At 48.9% G+C, this 19,134-nt stretch overlaps 1 protein-coding gene across 2 annotated transcripts in view; it reads left to right on the forward strand.

Moving 5' to 3' along the window:
• The window catches only part of CHD9 (chromodomain helicase DNA binding protein 9), a 2,123,706-nt gene that overhangs the window by 1,344,274 nt on the left and 760,298 nt on the right, over positions 1-19,134 (forward strand). For both annotated transcript variants that reach the window (XM_078670246.1, XM_078670247.1), the window contains exon 25: positions 669-828. In XM_078670246.1, the coding sequence (XP_078526372.1) occupies positions 669-828 (160 nt within the window). The remainder of the gene's footprint in view (positions 1-668; positions 829-19,134) is intronic.

Below are 19,134 nucleotides of genomic sequence, written 5' to 3' on the forward strand. Positions count from 1 at the left end.
AAGACACAGTACTTGATACTAAACACCATTGCTTTCATTGATACCATCATGTATCTGGGTATCTCGTAATGATCAGTGCCCAGTACATGTCCTTAAGATGGCTTCCTGACCACTTGTAGTGTTGAGAAATGGAATCCGACATTACAGGGACTTCTCTGCTCATGCAGATGTGCCCTCACATGTACTATAATGCACCCTGCCTTAGGGCTCCAAGGCCTGCTGTAGTGGTGACTTACAAATTAGTACATGGGTATGGCACACAGTGTGCGCCTTGTGTTGTTATCAGAGTGGTTTGCACCATTTCACGTATCCTGCAAAGGCAGTCTGCATGCAGCATGTGTGGTGTGTTCCTAAGGGTTGCATAATACATGCTTAAGCCCTTAGGGACCCTCTTTAGTACCTATGCCCTGGGTACCAGGGGCACCATTTACTAGGGACTTACAGGGGTGCTAAAGTCCTTGAAATTGAGTTACAATTGTGTGTTTGTCTTATTTTTGGAAAGTGCACTGGGGCCTGGTTAAAAGGGAACTTGTGCACTACCAATCAACATCTGTACCAGCACATTTGTTTTACAAAAGACTCTTTTATACCAATAATTACTGTTTCAGTTTCTCAATGTTGCACTTTGTCTCCTCATATTCCTTGAATTTTGTTCTTGGTCCACATAGGCTTGTCTGCACCAGTGCCCAGGGGTCGAAAAGGAAAGAAAGTGAAGACCCAACCCAACACCTTTGATATTCAAAAGGCAGAATGGCTTCGAAAGTACAATCCAGAGCATCTACTCCAAGATGAAGGATACAAAAAGCACTTAAAACATCACTGTAACAAGTAAGTATAGACCTGCGAATACCGCTTTTTTTAATTAGCGTTTAACATTTGATTAATATTATCACCATTTGTAAATGGATGTTGTGGTTGTCAGCTGTCATGTTTAGTTTTCATAAAGTAATTTTGGTGCTCTATATTGTCTATGATTGAAATTGTCAAAGATTAGATCACATTGAGTTTGTCAAATTTGACTGCATAAGTAGGTTATTCCTAAAACCTAGTGTTTGGGTCCATGCATTGCTGTGCTAAATGTTATCCACATTCTGGCATCCACAACAGATAGAGTAGTGAACTACCCAAAAAATGTTAAAAGGGAGTAACATTAAGGGTATATTTTTATGAAAAATTCAGACTGGGAAGCCCAGGTTGAGGCAATTTGTTATACCGTGCAACAGTGATTTTCCCTTAAACCTTAAAGGGTGTTAGCATGTATAAGACAAAAATAATAATTACCACACCAGACCTGCTCATATTTTACTTAAAGTTCTAAAGAGGAACAACAGATGGTTAAACATACCAGGAAAACTCAACCAACAGAAACGAGTCATGCAGTGTGAAGGGTTCTAACATCATTCTATGTGAGGACTGTCTTTGGGTAATATCAGGATCAGATGGTATTAACTAGTGTAGCATTCTGCAATGATATGTCTTGCCATTGATGGTGTGAACATGAAAGTGAAATCCTGGAACCTGGCCTAGTCAATCCCACTCTGCTTCTAGTGTCCTCCTATTGGAGCAGGGTCAAGACTGGTTTGCATATGGCTGGGTCCAAACTCAGGTGGCATGGTGTGCAAAATGATATACTAGGATGCTTATCTACACTCTAATAGCTGGACCTCTGCCCAGATGCCATACCAAAGCTCAATAAGACCTTCCTCTGACCTAGTGCTACAATTCTGTAATGGCTGACCTGTTGGAGGCTCCGAACATGGAGGCCATGGGCCGCACCTAAGCGAATGAGAACTTGCTTTACTGTTGTCAAACTCTAAGTCCTAAAGCAGGCTCAGAAGAACTGGAGGATATCATTTCTGCAGTCGACAATCTCAAAATTCATAAACAATAATTTTTTGGACCCAGACGGTGCAAGTTTGAGTGGTACTCCTTGGTACCAGAGTACACCCAGTAGTGCTATAGGTGCATTCTTAACATAGATAAATAATAGCTTAACAGAAATTGCTGATGTCTGGACTACATACTACCAACATGCACGCTGGCCTGTCAGGTTGCTGGTAGGCTTGGCTTAAGTCTTCGGTTACAAGGCAGAGGCCCAGGAAAAAGCAATGGGTGCCTTTTCAATGTGAAAAACATGAGATTTTTCAGTAGATGGCGACCTCATACTAGTACAGTTCAGACACAGATCCATCATAGTGTCATCCAAAAGGTACTAGTCTCTCTATTGACTGGCAATAGGTTTAGCCTGCAGTAAGATTTCCAGTTTCTCCCAGCCAGAGCATCATTTTGCGCAAAACCTCTACCTGGTATCTCCTCACATTCCATTCACAAGTCAAAGCTTCAAGAACAAGATGAGCCTCCTGGCCTCGAAGTCTGAATAACTTCCCCAGGGTACTCTTAATTCATCATGATACCAGCTCGGGAGAGCCACAGGACTCAAGGTGAGGAAGGATTTCTTCTCTGTCATACCTGGACTTTAATTTCCACTGTTGCATGGGGCCTCTTGCTGTTTTGGAAAGGATGTGCTTTACTTCATCCTCTGTTCCCTCAATTCAGGCTGTCTCTAAGATGTCATCCCAAAACCTTCTACATCTGTAGATAGGCCTCCTTTGTGGAGAAAAAGAGTAAGTCCTGAAAGCATGGCTCTCTCAATTTCCATGCGCAGAAAAATGTAAGTGACTGCCCCACTTGGGATCTTTGAGATTTGAACTCATTATTCACCCTGCAGGAGTTTAAAATGTTGGCTTTGTCTCAGATCGTGACAGCTGTCCAGAAAAAAACAACTTGCTGTGCTTGGTGAGTATGCAGGATACTCACTTCCTCATACACTTCCTTTGTAATGCAGAATATCTGTATTTTAAGTTAAGAAGTCAGCACAACCTGAACTGGTCACTTTATTTTGGTCTCAGTGTGGCCCTCGGGCCTTCCCAAAGAAGTCTTTAGAAAGTCTATTCCTATCCCATACTTGGGTGCATGTGCATGCTGTCCCAGCAGAGCGTCAAGAAACCTGAAGGATCTGTCCGATTCCTCTAATCTCTATTCAGTCTTTGATTCTCCATTACCTACCCCAAATCCTCCTAAATGCCCTCCTAGAGGATTCATTTCATCAATCTAATCCCCCGGAAATGATCTGGCCACAAAGAAAAATCATCATTCGCGAGGCAACCTTGACTTCCATACTCTAGTTATGGATGCGTTTACCCCCTAAACAGGTAACAGGGGTCCCATTTCCCTTGCAATGGCTCCCTTATGCTGCTGCTGAATAGCTATCAGCCAGGTAAATAATTTGTTCCTTACAAGTTCATTTCTTTTTCGGTGGTTCTGTAGCCTTTGGGTTGGTAGTAGTCCTGAATGAGGGTGGTTTTCAACCACCGCATGCATTCACCTCAACTTCACAGGATGGGGAACTAGAATCAGTTGCTGGACAGACAGTCCCAAACTTGCAATGGTGGTCACACAGACACCCAACTTCCAATGGTGTGGTTCTTCCACTTGCTCTGTCCAGTAACTCTGTCACGACGGACTTCAAAGTATGAGTTTGGAATTTCACAGTGTCAACGTTTCATCTTAGACTTCTAAGAGAGATCAATGTCTTTTGACATAAATGTTGTGAATTTTCATATTGATGAAAGCCGTACATCCAGCGGTGACCTCTACAGTGGTGTTGATACACAAGTCAGCACCAAATGTCTTCTATATGAGCAAGCAAAGACTACTCATTACCTGCACCTCTACTGGCAGATAGATAAATTGTGAGTCACATGACTCTGCTTGCTGACTTATAAGTAGAAGTGGAAAAAAAACAGAGCAGACGTACTGGGAAGGCTTTTCCATTTACCTCACGAGTAGCAATTTCATCAGGGAGTACTCTGTTCATCTCCAGCACCGGGGCGCCCATACTGACTATATGTTTAGGAGTTTTGTAAAGCGTTCGGTATCGACTTTGGGTCAAATCAGTACATTGGCATTAGATGTATATGCAACTTATTTGAACTGCAGGTTCAATAGATACTTCCACCCACAGCTTCGTCACCTTTAGAATATCCCTAGACAGCAGAGTGTATCCAGAGATTGTTGGAGCAGTGTCCCTGTGCACTGGTAGGTGATGTTTTGTGGCTTCGTGATGGCTATATACTGATCCAACAGTGAGAGAGTGGTGCTTGCATATAAGTGCTACCTCTGCACACTGACTTCAGTTTTTCTTTTCGTGCCTCTTAACGCAGATCTGGAGCTCTGCTGTTAGCTTTGGCAGTGTTCCCCTGTCTTTTACATTTGTATGACTGTGTATGAGGGACTAACTTCTCCCCCAAAAATGATACAATTCAAACTATGCCAATATTGCACAAATCAGATGCCAGTCTCTAATCCGCATGATCTGTTTGTGGTGCTTGGGCACTGGCCAAAACCTGGAGACGTGCAGCCAATGTGGGTTTATGCAGATGAGGATGATTTGCGAGTGGGAGGCAAAGCTCTACTTCCCCCGAACATAGGAGCTTACTGTACAGGTCCTGCGCCAAGTCGTGGGCTCAATCGCAGTCCCAGCCTCAAGGCTGCTCCTGGGAAATGTCCAGTACATGACCAAAGTCTTCCAGCAAGTCAAATTCCAAACACAAGGGAAAGAAGGTCAAGTGGGACTGTACCCCATTCTCCTACTCAAAGTCTAGCGAGAAAGTGCAAGGGCATCAGGACACAAATTGCACTTCTCGAGTGTCACCCAAATCTGAACAGGTCACGTCATGCAACTGGTATTCCCTGAATTTCCTGGGCATTCACAGACCCTGCAGCAGATAATGTCCTTGAAAGAGGCCATGCTGCAGATTTTCAGTGTGATTTAGACTCCCTCTCGTGGGTCTTCAGTGCCATGGCGATGCTGGGGTCTCCAGTAAAAAAATAATCTTGGTTCATCCCAAGACCTACCAGGTCTTGGCCTCTACACTGACACTGGGTTCCACAACGGTACCTCCCAAACTAATGTTGAACTCATCACCAGCCCATGATCTGGACCCAGAACGGATCTTTGGCCCCAAGCTTATGTCTGCCTACTCATATCCTGCTACAGGTTCATAAAGGCACAGTTGGTTGTTATGCAACCAGACTCTTGTCCAAAGGCTTTGCCTAGATTATTGAGATAGTCTATGGATCTGATTCTGCTCAAGTGCAGGATATACCTAATGTTTCTCAAGACACTGAAGATGATGGGGAGGCGATCAACTTGAGTTCTCATTATAATCCAATTCATCTCCTAAAACAGAGTTTGACATGCCAGCTGGATCACCAACAAAAAGTGCCTTATTTGCATTATTTGCAGTGGTGGGTTTGTGGTGCATTGAAGCCCTAGACTTACAAATGCCCACTATTAAGTCAAAACCCTGTAGGAGAGTGGGGTCCCCAGATTTTTGCTTTTTGCTTCACTGATTTACGACTTTCCCTGGCTGTGGGCCTGCTAATCAGACCCACAGCCTAGCTGTTCTCTCTCTAAATTGACAAGCATGTACCTTAGGTGCATTTACCAATTGGTACTGGGCCACCTTATCAGTCCCTGTACAGTATACCTTCGGTATCCAGGGGCTGCAGCATGTATTATGCCACCCCTGGCTGGCCCCCCAAATCTGACACAACTGGCTGCACGACAGCTGGGGCAAGGTGGTGTAATCACCCTTTGCTTTAGATATAGTATTCCTATATCTAACCCTAAAATGGACACATATATTCCTATCAGTCACTCCTATGGCAGGCCTTATCAATCCTGAAGGCAGAGTGCTTAGAATTATGTGAGATGGTGCTCTGGCATGAGCTGAGCCCGTTTGCAGCTTGCGGAACCAAGTCCTTATAGCTGTTCCATGATAACGCTATACCATATACTCTTAAGTGCATTATAATCCTCGCGGTTAAATGCTAACTTTGGCAAAGCATTATCAAAACATGTCGAGTAAGGTGTCCTACGAATTGGAATACTAACCCCTCGCCAATTCTGGCGACGGGGGTAGCATTCCACCCTTCTAGAGGGACACGACATGTATGTAACTGTAAACCCCGGTTAAAGTTAACTCAAGCCTCAGCATCACAAAATGGATGCTGCCACCACAGACACAAGTCTGACCTCCTGCTGCTGGGAGTCCTTCCAGCGAAGGAGGCTCAGACAAAGGGTTTCCTGCCTTGGGAGGTGCTAGCACCACCCCAGACAGGATTTTGTGTATTAGGTAGGCTCAGGCTGAAAGGAATGAGACATGCCTGGGGCACACAAGGTGCCCTGTGCATACACCGGTTCCAACCAGTTGCTGGGGCACTCCAGCCGAAGCTCTGGCGGGAAACTGGACAAAGGATAGGGGGTGTAACCACCCCCCTTCCTGGTCCCACCCAGGGGAGGGACCTAGTCGTAGTGCAGCCCCCTGTAGCTGAATAAAGGTAGGAGCTGGTCCCATTCCAGATTAGATTACTCTTGACAACTTCCACGAAGAACTCTTGACCTTCGACCTCCTGATCATCAGAAGACTGAAGAATCTCCCCTATGGTCAGGGAGTGACCATCCTGCTTCGCAGGCACCATCAAGCTCCTGTGCGGTTTGCTGCAGAGTCCTTCCATCCCGGAATCCGACGACCCAGCTCGACAAGACCCGGACCTCCAGACCTCTCTGACCTCTACCCACATCCACAGCACAGCTGGGACCCGTGGGTGCGACGAGCAACGTGGAGACGGCCATCTTGAAGAAACCTGCACAGCGCTTCCAGCACGACTCCTGAGGGTTCCTCAAGTGAGTGCATTGGGGACTGAGAAGACCCACACCGACGCAGCTCCTGCACCAAAGACCAGCCCCCCAGCATCCCCGTGATCTGCGTGGGGCCCTTTTTGCCTGGCTGCTACCCTTCCTGTTGTCTGGTCACTTGCCGGCTGGCTAGTGACCTCTGAGACGACGACCCGAAGAAATCGACACTGCTAGTCTGGTCCCCCAGACTGGCCCTTGCTTCCTTGTGAAAGAGAAGCACCCCGGACCCTCCTGGTCCACCCTAGACGCCATCTTTGTTCCACCGCGTGGCTTGCATTAGCCAAGGCCGGTTGCCCAGATCGACGATCCGACACCGCCGACAGCAGCAGACTACGTGGGACAGCTCGTGCCTCCTGCCTGGTCGTGAAGAGCAGCTCCTGGTCCGCGCAGCTACAGAGAGAAGCGACCCTTCCTTCACCTGACTGCGGAGACAGCCCCTGGTTCCCTCCTGGTTCCAGCACCGTCACTGGCTAGTGACCAAGACTCTGTCCCCTTCCTTTTCAGGACTTCCTTCTTCCTAGTTCCATCCTTGGAACCACCGGACTCCTCCATCTGGCTGCCTGCCAGCAACTTCTTGTTTCAGGCATCACCGGGATCAACGCAGCAAACCCGACGCAACTTCAGCCCTATGCACCCGCAGCCTGTGGGTTAGGTAACTAAAGCTTCTAGGTGCTGAAGTCTGTGTCCACTATCCTAGTGTCCAGGTCCACTGTTGTTTTCCCTCCATCCAGCCGGGTTCGTCCGCAATCCCTAACTTTCCAAACTGTAAGATCCATAGACGTTGGTACGCATCCCGCATGAGAGTTCCCACTCTGCACGTGAGTCCCGTGGGCCTCCTGCTCCTTACTTACCTAGTTTGTAGCGTAGTCCCAGCGATCCTCCAGCCTCTGGATCTCCAAACAGTATTTTCCTTCCTCGCATTCCATTGTTTTGAGTATATGGTTTGCCGTGCCCCTCAGGCACACTTGTAGATATTGTGCGAACTCGTATTTCTTTTGTAATATTGTCATGTGCTTAGCCCTCTGACCTCATAAAGAGTTCAGAGGTGTTGTTATTAATAAATATATTGTTTATTTTCATGACAACCTGTGTGGTGTCCTTTCATCTGGTATTCAAGGGGTTATATTGTGGTAAAACAGCTGGATTCACATGCCAAAAGAGTTTAGCCTAAAGACTGCTTTTGTCCACGCTACTAGGATAGCTGGTCTATATGGTTAACTTTACAACCAATCACCATAAGGGTTGTTTGGACTGATACAAGGTGATCACTGGAATTAGTGAGCATCATATATCAGGCCAACTTCTCACATTGGTGTGCAGCGGTTGGGATTTGAGCTTGCTGTTGTTTTTACCACGTATAATCCTGAGATATCGTTTGAAAGATCACATAGGTACCATAGGTACATATAACAAGCTTAGAAATACTCTGAGTTCTACTGAACCAGCTGTTGTAGTAGAAAGGGCCTAGCACACCCTGACTACAACTCTTAGCAAGGGATCAGTAGGAAAACCCATAGTGTAGGTAGGTGCATCACTTACACCACACTAGAAGCATGTCTACCCATGGAGAGTCTGCAGAGACTCCCCTAGTGGCTAGTGACCCTCCACAGGTCCTTTCAAGATATGCAGCTCTCAGTTTCCAGGAGATGAGACAATTGTGTACCTCCAGGAAATTGAAACAGGGTTCTAACCCTACCAGTTCCTTTTCTGTTAGGTCTCTTAGAGACATATGATGCTAGAAAAGCTTCTCAGACAGACGGGAGTATGCCAGCCTTAGAAGGGACCCGTGGTGATCCTGACCTCCCTGACCCTGAGGAGGTAGAGGAGGAGGAGGATGAAGAGGTTCTTTATGGGGATGAGGCAGACAATGGTCCTGAGCTAGTCAGCAGACTTACTAGGGCCAACTTAGACCTACATAGGGAAGGATCTGGGGGACCCCCAGTACTGACCCTAAGCAGGCCTAACTTTGGAGTTAGAAGAGATAGGTCTCATTCTAGGGACTCCAATAGATCTGTGCACTCTCATGCCTCTTCTCAGAGGAGAATGACTTCCCCTCAGAGGAGAGAACATGAAGCAAGGATGAAACAAGGTATTCTAAGGATCCAGAGGGAAGAACTTGCCCTTGCCAAGGAGAAGCTTGCCTTTGCTAGAGAGCAACAGTTGAGTGGGGTAGTCCCCACTGGAGGCAGCAATATCCCTAAGGATAAAGACAGGAGTTTTGATACTAGACACCTGAGTAAGATAGTGCCCCCCTTTAAACAAGGGGATGACATCCACAAATGGATGACTGCTTTGGAGAGGGCCTGCACTGTCCAGTGCATCCCCCAGAGTCAGTGGGCAGCTATATTGTGGCTCTCCTTTGAAGGTAAAGGTAGAGATAAGCTCCTCACTACTAGAGCTGAGGATGCTAACAATTACCAAGTCCTGAAGAATACACTGATTGATGGGTATGGCTTAACAACTGAGCAGTACAGGTTGCTGTTCAGGGACACCCAGAAAATTCAGTCTCAGGATTGGGCTGACTTTGTTGATTGTGCCACTAAGGCTTTTGAAGGCTGGTTACTGGGAAGTAAAGTTACTGATTACACAGGATTGTATAATCTAATTATGAGAGAACAAATCTTAAGTAATTGTCAGAATCAGTTGTTGCATCAGCACCTTATTGACTCAGATCTGACCTCTCCCCAAGAATTGGGAAAGAAGGCAGACAGATGGGTCAGGACAAGGGTCAAGCAGCAGAACCAGAACCAGGGTGGTGGCCAAAAGAAAGCAGATCCCAAGGGTAATGAGAATAAGCAAAATGACCAGAAGTCTTCAACAGGGCCCCAACAATCTAAAGAGGGTGGGTCCCAGAATTCCCAGAAGAAGAAGAATAATGGTCGGAAGAAACCATGGTGCCAATACTGTAAGAGTAATACTCACTGGTTTAGTGAGTGCACCAAGAAAGGCCCAACTCCTACCACTACTGCCCCTAAGGCACCTGCACCCCCTAGTACAGTAAGTAGTGGTAGTAATCCTCCCAAGGCTATAGTGGGGTTAACCCTGGGAACTGAGGCGGCTCTGACTTAGTCAGAACACCTACTCAGGCTGTTCTTGTTTGTACTAGGGACATGGATATGACCCCTACAATAAGTCCCAGTACTCTGGGCAAGTACAGGCAGACGCCTTTGATTAATGGGAAAATGGCTCAGGCCTACAGGGACACTTGTGCCAGTGTCACCATGGTGACACCAAACTTTGTGGACCCTGACCAGGTAATACTGGGATCAGACTACCTGGTGACCAATGCTAGCAATGCTACTACCTCCCATAGTATGGCACTTGTTAACTTCTCCTGGGGAGGGGTAAATGGCCTCAAAAGGGTTGTTGTTAGTTCAGACCTCCCAGTGGACTGTCTTTTGGGTAATGATTTGGAATTCTCCTTATGGTCAGATGTGGAGTATAGGACTCATGTGGAAATGTTAGGTTTGTCAGCACATGTCCTTGCTGTGACTAAGTCACAGGCCAAGAAATGCCCAGCTGAACTAGTGCTGGATCCTGGAAGAATGGACCAGACACTACCCAAGAGAAAGAGCAGTAGGGGTAAGGTTGACCCTTCCCCCCTGCCTCAGGTGGAGGATCAGCTCTCACAGGAGACTGACCCCAAGACACCAGAAGGAACTGTCCTAGAAGAGCTTGAGCCTTAACAGGTTGAGTTTCTTGGGACAGGGGGACCTTCCAGGGCAGACTTGAGGCAGGCACAGTTAGACTGTTCCTCTATTGAACCCCTCAGACAGCAGGCTGCTGCTGAGGCTGCGGGGAATGCTACAGGTGCCCATAAGGTATATTGCGACGATGGACTCCTATACTCTGAGGCAAGAGACCCCAAGCCTGGTGCTACCAGGAGGCTGGTCATCCCCTTGTCTCTGAGAGGTTTCCTTCTCACCTTAGCCCATGAAATTCCCCTTGCAGGTCACTTAGGCCAGAACAAGACTTGGGACAGACTTGCCCCACACTTTCACTGGCCCCATATGTCTGAGGACACTAAAGAGTTTTGTCGCTCATGTATCACCTGCCAAGCCAGTGGCAAATCAGGTGGCACCACAAAGGCCCCCCTTATACCACTACCTGTGGTGGGGGTTCCCTTTGAAAGAGTGGGGATTGACATTGTTGGACCAATGGACCCCCCAACAGCATCTGGACACAGATTCATACTGGTGGTAGTGGATCATGCCACCGGGTATCCAGAAGCTATTCCCCTTAGGACCACTACAGCTCCTGTTGTGGCTAGTGCCCTGGTTGGAGTTTTCTCCAGAGTGGGGTTTCCTAAGGAGGTTGTCTCTGACAGAGGTGCAAACTTCATGTCAGGGTACTTGACTGCTATGTGGAAGGAATGTGGAGTAAATTACAAATTTACCACACCCTATCACCCACAATGCAATGGGCTTGTTGAAAGATTCAACAGGACCCTCAAAGGGATGATAAAAGGGTTACCTGAAAAGCTTAGGCGAAGATGGGACATCCTTTTACCCTGCCTTCTGTTTGCTTACAGAGAGGTCCCACAGAAGGGGGTTGGTTACAGCCCTTTTGAGCTTTTGTTTGGACATCCTGTAAGAGGACCCCTATGTCTTGTGAAGGAAGGATGGGAGATACCTCTCAGAAAGCCTAAACTTGACATAGTGGACTATGTACTTGGTCTCCGCTCCAGGATGGCAGAGTACATGGAGAAGGCATCTAAAAACCTTGAGGCCAGCCAAGAACTGCAAAAAGCTTGGCATGACCAAAAGGCTGTTCTAACTGTTTACCATGCAGGACAGAAGGTGTGGGTGTTGGAGCCAGTAGCCCCAGCAGCTCTCCAAGAGAAATGGTCTGGACCCCACATCATCATTGAGCAAAAGGGAGAAGTCACCTACTTGGTGGACATGGGAACTCCCAGGAGCCCTCACAGAGTACTTCATGTGAATAGGCTCAAAGCATTTGTTGACAGGGAGGACATGGGCTTGCTCATGGCCACAGATGAGGGACAGGAGGAAGAGAGTGACCCTCTCCCAGACCTGCTCACTCAGAACCCTGATGATGGGTCAGTAGATGGTATAGTCTTTTCTGACAGCCTCTCTGAGCATCAGCAACAGGATTGTAAGCAAGCCCTTCAATCCTTCAGACAAATGTTTTCTCTGACCCCCAGTCAGACAAACTGGTGCACACATGAGGTGGACACTGGAGACAGTCTGCCTATAAAGAGTAAAATCTACAGGCAACCTGACCACGTCAGGGACTGCATAAAAACAGAAGTACAAAAGATGTTGGAATTGGGAGTCATTGAACCCTCAGAGAGCCCTTGGGCTAGCCCTGTAGTTCTAGTGCCTAAACCTCACACCCAGGATGGTAAGAGAGAGATGAGGCTTTGCGTAGACTACAGGGGTCTCAATGCTGTCACTAAGACAGATGCCCATCCAATACCCAGGGCAGATGAACTGATAGATACGTTGGCTTCTGCAACTTTCTTAAGTACATTTGACCTAACAGCTGGTTATTGGCAAATCAGGTTAGCTGAGGATGCCAAAGCCAAGACAGCATTTTCTACCCCAGGAGGACATTACCAATTTGTGGTGATGCCCTTTGGTTTGAAAAATGCACCTGCCACTTTTCAAAGGTTCTCACTGGGTTGGATGACTTCTGTGCAGCGTATCTAGATGATATTGCTGTCTTTAGCTCCACCTGGGAGGATCACCTGATCCACCTAAGGAAAGTTTTAGAGGCCCTGCAAAAGGCAGGCCTCACTATCAAGGCTACTAAGTGCCAGATAGGGCAGAGTCAAGTTGTATACTTGGGCCACCTTGTAGGTGGAGGCCAAGTTCAACCTCTGGAGAGCAAGATACAGGCCATAAAGGACTGGGCTCCTCCAACCACCCAGACACAGGTCAGAGCTTTCTTGGGCCTGTCTGGTTATTACAGGAAATTTGTCAGAAATTATGGAACCATTGTGACTCCACTTAATGACCTGACAAGTATGAAAATGCCAAAGAAAGTTCAGTGGACAGTTAGCTGTCAGAAGGCATTCAATGACCTAAAGCAGGCCATGTGCACTGCTCCTATTCTCAAGAGTCCAGACTACTCCAAACTTTTCATTGTCCAAACAGATGTTTCTGAGTTGGGTGTGGGAGCTGTTCTATCTCAGCTGAATATTGATGGTCATGACCAGCCCATTGCTTTTATAAGTAGAAGGCTGATCCCTAGAGAGAAACGTTGGTCAGCTATTGAGAGGGAGGCCTTTGCTGTGGTTTGGGCCCTGAAGAAGTTGAGGCCATACTTGTTTGGTACTCACTTCAAGATTCAGACCGACCATAAGCCCCTCTTATGGCTAAATCAAATGAAGGGTGAAAACCCCAAACTTCTTAGGTGGTCCATTTCCCTACAGGGGATGGACTTTACAGTGGAGCACCGCCCAGGGACTGACCATGGTAATGCAGATGGTCTCTCCAGGTACTTCCACTTAGAAACAGAAGACTCCCCTGGTCAAGGTTAGTTTAATGTCCCAAAGTTTGGGGGGGGGATTATGTAGGAGAGTGGGGTCTGCAATCCCATGGCCACCCCAGATTTTTGCTTTTTGCTTCACTGATTTACGACTTTCCCTGGCTGTGGGCCTGCTAATCAGACCCACAGCCTAGCTGTCCTCTCTCTAAATTGACAAGCATGTACCTTAGGTGCATTTACCAATTGGTACTGGGCCACCTCATCAGTCCCTGTACAGTATACCTTCGGTATCCAGGGCATAGGTGTACCCAGGGCCTACCAGGGGCTGCAGCATGTATTATGCCACCCCTGGCTGGCCCCCCAAATCTGACACAACTGGCTGCACGACAGCTGGGGCAAGGTGGTGTAATCACCCTTTGCTTTAGATATAGTATTCCTATATCTAACCCTAAAATGGACACATATATTCCTATCAGTCACTCCTATGGCAGGCCTTATCAATCCTGAAGGCAGAGTGCTTGGAATTATGTGAGATGGTGCTCTGGCATGAGCTGAGCCCGTTTGCAGCTTGCGGAACCAAGTCCTTATAGCTGTTCCATGATAACGCTATACCATATACTCTTAAGTGCATTATAATCCTCGCGGTTAAATGCTAACTTTGGCATAGCATTATCAAAACATGTCGAGTAAGGTGTCCTACGAATTGGAATACTAACCCCTCGCCAATTCTGGCGACGGGGGTAGCATTCCACCCTTCTAGAGGGACACGACATGTATGTAACTGTAAACCCCGGTTAAAATTAACTCAAGCCTCAGCATCACAAAATGGATGCTGCCACCACAGACACAAGTCTGACCTCCTGCTGCTGGGAGTCCTTCCAGCGAAGGAGGCTCAGACAAAGGGTTTCCTGCCTTGGGAGGTGCTAGCACCACCCCAGACAGGATTTTGTGTATTAGGTAGGCTCAGGCTGAAAGGAATGAGACATGCCTGGGGCACACAAGGTGCCCTGTGCATACACCGGTTCCAACCAGTTGCTGGGGCACTCCAGCCGAAGCTCTGGCGGGAAACTGGACAAAGGATAGGGGGTGTAACCACCCCCCTTCCTGGTCCCACCCAGGGGAGGGACCTAGTCGTAGTGCATCCCCCTTTAGCTGAATAAAGGTAGGAGCTGGTCCCATTCCAGATTAGATTACTCTTGACAACTTCCACGAAGAACTCTTGACCTTCGACCTCCTGATCATCAGAAGACTGAAGAATCTCCCCTATGGTCAGGGAGTGACCATCCTGCTTCGCAGGCACCATCAAGCTCCTGTGCGGTTTGCTGCAGAGTCCTTCCATCCCGGAATCCGACGACCCAGCTCGACAAGACCCGGACCTCCAGACCTCTCTGACCTCTACCCACATCCACAGCACAGCTGGGACCCGTGGGTGCGACGAGCAACGTGGAGACGGCCATCTTGAAGAAACCTGCACAGCGCTTCCAGCACGACTCCTGAGGGTTCCTCAAGTGAGTGCATTGGGGACTGAGAAGACCCACACCGACGCAGCTCCTGCACCAAAGACCAGCCCCCCAGCATCCCCGTGATCTGCGTGGGGCCCTTTTTGCCTGGCTGCTACCCTTCCTGTTGTCTGGTCACTTGCCGGCTGGCTAGTGACCTCTGAGACGACGACCCGAAGAAATCGACACTGCTAGTCTGGTCCCCCAGACTGGCCCTTGCTTCCTTGTGAAAGAGAAGCACCCCGGACCCTCCTGGTCCACCCTAGACGCCATCTTTGTTCCACCGCGTGGCTTGCATTAGCCAAGGCCGGTTGCCCAGATCGACGATCCGACACCGCCGACAGCAGCAGACTACGTGGGACAGCTCGTGCCTCCAGCCTGGTCGTGAAGAGCAGCTCCTGGTCCGCGCAGCTACAGAGAGAAGCGACCCTTCCTTCACCTGACTGCGGAGACAGCCCCTGGTTCCCTCCTGGTTCCAGCACCGTCACTGGCTAGTGACCAAGACTCTGTCCCCTTCCTTTTCAGGACTTCCTTCTTCCTAGTTCCATCCTTGGAACCACCGGACTCCTCCATCTGGCTGCCTGCCAGCAACTTCTTGTTTCAGGCATCACCGGGATCAACGCAGCAAACCCGACGCAACTTCAGCCCTATGCACCCGCAGCCTGTGGGTTAGGTAACTAAAGCTTCTAGGTGCTGAAGTCTGTGTCCACTATCCTAGTGTCCATTTCCACTGTTGTTTTCCCTCCATCCAGCCGGGTTCGTCCGCAATCCCTAACTTTCCAAACTGTAAGATCCATAGACGTTGGTACGCATCCCGCGTGAGAGTTCCCACTCTGCACGTGAGTCCCGTGGGCCTCCTGCTCCTTACTTACCTAGTTTGTAGCGTAGTCCCAGCGATCCTCCAGCCTCTGGATCTCCTTACAGTATTTTCCTTCCTCGCATTCCATTGTTTTGAGTATATGGTTTGCCGTGCCCCTCAGGCACACTTGTAGATATTGTGCGAACTCGTATTTCTTTTGTAATATTGTCATGTGCTTAGCCCTCTGACCTCATAAAGAGTTCAGAGGTGTTGTTATTAATAAATATATTGTTTATTTTCATGACAACCTGTGTGGTGTCCTTTCATCTGGTATTCAAGGGGTTATATTGTGGTAAAACAGCTGGATTCACATGCCAAAAGAGTTTAGCCTAAAGACTGCTTTTGTCCACGCTACTAGGATAGCTGGTCTATATGGTTGACTTTACAACCAATCACCATAAGGGTTGTTTGGACTGATACAAGGTGATCACTAGAATTAGTGAGCATCATATATCAGGCCAACTTCTCACAAACCCATTGATCCTTCACTGCCTTTCAGAGAAGTCCCTACCGATGGCCCTATGCCAGCTTGATCCAAGTTATGCTAATGCCTTCTAGTCAATCGACCAGCGATTAGGCGACACAAACCAGCTCTCAGTGACCGATGCTTCTTAACCACACCCCCAACACTAGAAAGCCTAATTGTTCTGGCGTCAATCTGATTTCTTGTCTGCAAAACATCCAAACATGGAATCTAAAAGAATTCATGCCTTCGGAGGGAGATTATTTTGTGCGGCTACTATAACCCTCCGATCCATTGATGCACTTTGTCTTCTGGGACGGTGCACCCATGCATTGAGTAATATGGCCAACAAGATCTTGCCGGCCGTCCCTGAGGACATCTGGGTCTCTATGAAGCAAAGGATAAATAATGATCAAGATGCTGAAACTTGTGTGTTTCTATCTGTCCTGGGCATTACCGTTTGTGTAGACAGAGATATTGGCACCAGTGCGGTGCTCAGACGGCATGCCTCGATGCAATCAATCTGGGTTTCAGAGGATATGCAATCGTCTTTAATGGACATGCCCTTTTATTGCTCGGGCTTTTGTTGATAATGCCCTACCCTACCTTTCTTCCAGACAAATTAGTACTCGTGGTCAGGGTGGCCTGTCTACTAAAAATGTATGACTTCTTTTCACTTTGAACAATTGAGTTCGAGGCATGTGGGCTGCTGAATTCATATCTATAGCATAGATCGCCGCCTAGTGTTGGGTCTGGATGATTGCACATTGTTGTCCTGGAAGAGTCTTCGAAGTATCACGAGATAGGTGGCTCCTCCCCTGGACTACAGTGCGCATGGGCATCGACTCCATCCCCAGATTGTTTTTTTCCGCCATTGGGTTCGGATGTATATTCGACATCTCCAGTTCGGAATCGATATAGACTTTTCTTAAGTCCTGAAGGCCTTTTTCCTATACTGTCGGTATTGTTTTGCGTTCGGTGCCCAGCTCTGTTCCGGCTCAGTTCCCGAGTCGGACGTCCAGAGGAGTCGCGTGACTCTTCAGTGCTCGAGGCCCAGTCGACGCAGCAAGACTTTCGACGACACATCATGGAACGGAGTCTGTTCAAGAAATGTCCCGTGTGCGGATCTAAGTACCCACACATCGACGTCCACCCAGTGTGCAACAAGTGCCTGTCGCCGGACCACGATGAAGCCAACTGTATGGCTTGTTCCAGGTTTCGATCGAAGAAGACTATTCGACTTCAGCGCGTGGCGCGCCAGGAGGCCCGGCAGTCGGCCCCGGCACCGGTGGACATCTTCGACAGAGAAGAAGCAAGACGAACAAGAAGTTCATATGCAGATTTCCCCTCCGGCGGAGGAGATCGACTACGAATACGACGCGGACGTCGAAGTGGTCGAGGAAGAAGTCGTCGACGAGGTAGGAGGCGACAATGAGGCCTACGGGGCCACAGAAGATAGCTCATATGAAGAGCTAAGCCCCGAACGAACAATTACTAAGGCTCAGGTCGAGGGATCGCCACACGGCCTTACCCAAGACCTTCCACCCAAATCCACGGCCTCGCCTACGGGCCCGGCTACGGACACTTCTGCGGAGCCTACATTGGTCAAAACGAAACCGAAACCTTCTGTGTCGACGAAAACGAAACTAATAGAGACGCCGTCGAAACAAAAGACGTCTGTCCCTCCGGCCGCCTCCTCGTCTTCAGACACGTCGGGGCAGCCGAAGCCGAAGCCGAAGAAGGGCGTCGACCCGGGGAAGCCGACCAAGGGTGCCGAGCCAAAGTCGGTCAAGAGCGTCGAGCCAAAATCGGCCAATGGCGTCGAACCGAAGACTGGGGCACTGCACCCAGTACTCAAGTCCACCGACAAGACCACGTCGGCGCCGAAGGCCGTCGGCGCGGAAGGAGGGCACAGTGTGCCGAAGAGGGCTGATCCTGTGCCTCGGCCGGATAAGAACAAGGCATTGACACTCGAGTCTTCACTCGCAGGTGGACCGAAGACGTCTGTCGGGTCGACGAAACCTTCCGCTTCCTTTACGAAGCAGGTGTCGGACTCTCTACAACGCATCAGGAACAAGGCTTCCGCGGCCGCACCGAAGGATGCTTCCACCGCGAAGCCAGCTGCCACAACGCCAAAGTCTTCGACGCCACTCCTGTTTACGTTGACGCCGAAGGTAGCACCAAAGGCCTTCGCACCACGGTCGGTCACCGAAGCGCCCTTCCAAGTGTCTACGGCGTCGAAGCCTTCTCAGCCGCTTGGGAGCTTGAAACCTCCACAACCCTTGGTGGAGGAGCAGTCGGAACACTTTATCGACGCCGACACCGGGAAACTAACCCTCTACAAGAGGAAAATCACGGCAACCCAGCCTTTGGAGTCCTACACGATTCCTTTGAAGCGCAAGAAACCTGCTGTGGACTCCCCTGTTCTGGTGGAGCCTCTTGCTCCACGGACTCCACGAGTGGCTACACCCTCACCCACTTATTCAGATGTGGAGGGTGGAGAAGGTGAGGACGAGGAGTATAACTTTCCTGCCAACACTGATCCTGAGGATCACCAAGACTCATGGGCAGATGCAGGGGACCCAGGGGATCAGCAAACTGCCCAGGACCCTCAGGTGTACAATGTCAAAACCTCTCCTACTGAGGATTCTGCGGCATTTAATGCTCTAATTGAGAGAGCGGCTAAAAACCACGGCGTCCAGCTGCATGCTGACCCTATCGAAGTGGACTTCCTCTTTGATACCTTTTCCACAGCTGAAAAGACTGTCAAGACACTCCCCATGCTAAAAGGGGTTCTAAAACATGCTGCAGGCATTTTTAAGGAACCCACATGGGCCAGGGTGATCAACCCTAGGATTGAAAAGAAATATAGGCCGGCACCTGGCGACCCCACCTACATCAAAGGCCAGTTGCCATTGGACTCTTTGGTCGTTTCTAATGCCCGGAAGAGGGCGAACTAGCAGACCACTGGTGATGCTCCTCCCCCTGACAAGGAATCGAAAGTGCTGGAGGCATCAGGGAAGAGGGTGGCGGCTCAAGCGGCCAATGTCTGGCGTATCTCTAACACTCAGGCACTACTGGCCAGATATGACAGGGC

This window comes from Lissotriton helveticus, chromosome 12 (assembly GCF_964261635.1).
Source record: "Lissotriton helveticus chromosome 12, aLisHel1.1, whole genome shotgun sequence".
NCBI classification, from domain to species: Eukaryota; Metazoa; Chordata; class Amphibia; order Caudata; family Salamandridae; genus Lissotriton; species Lissotriton helveticus.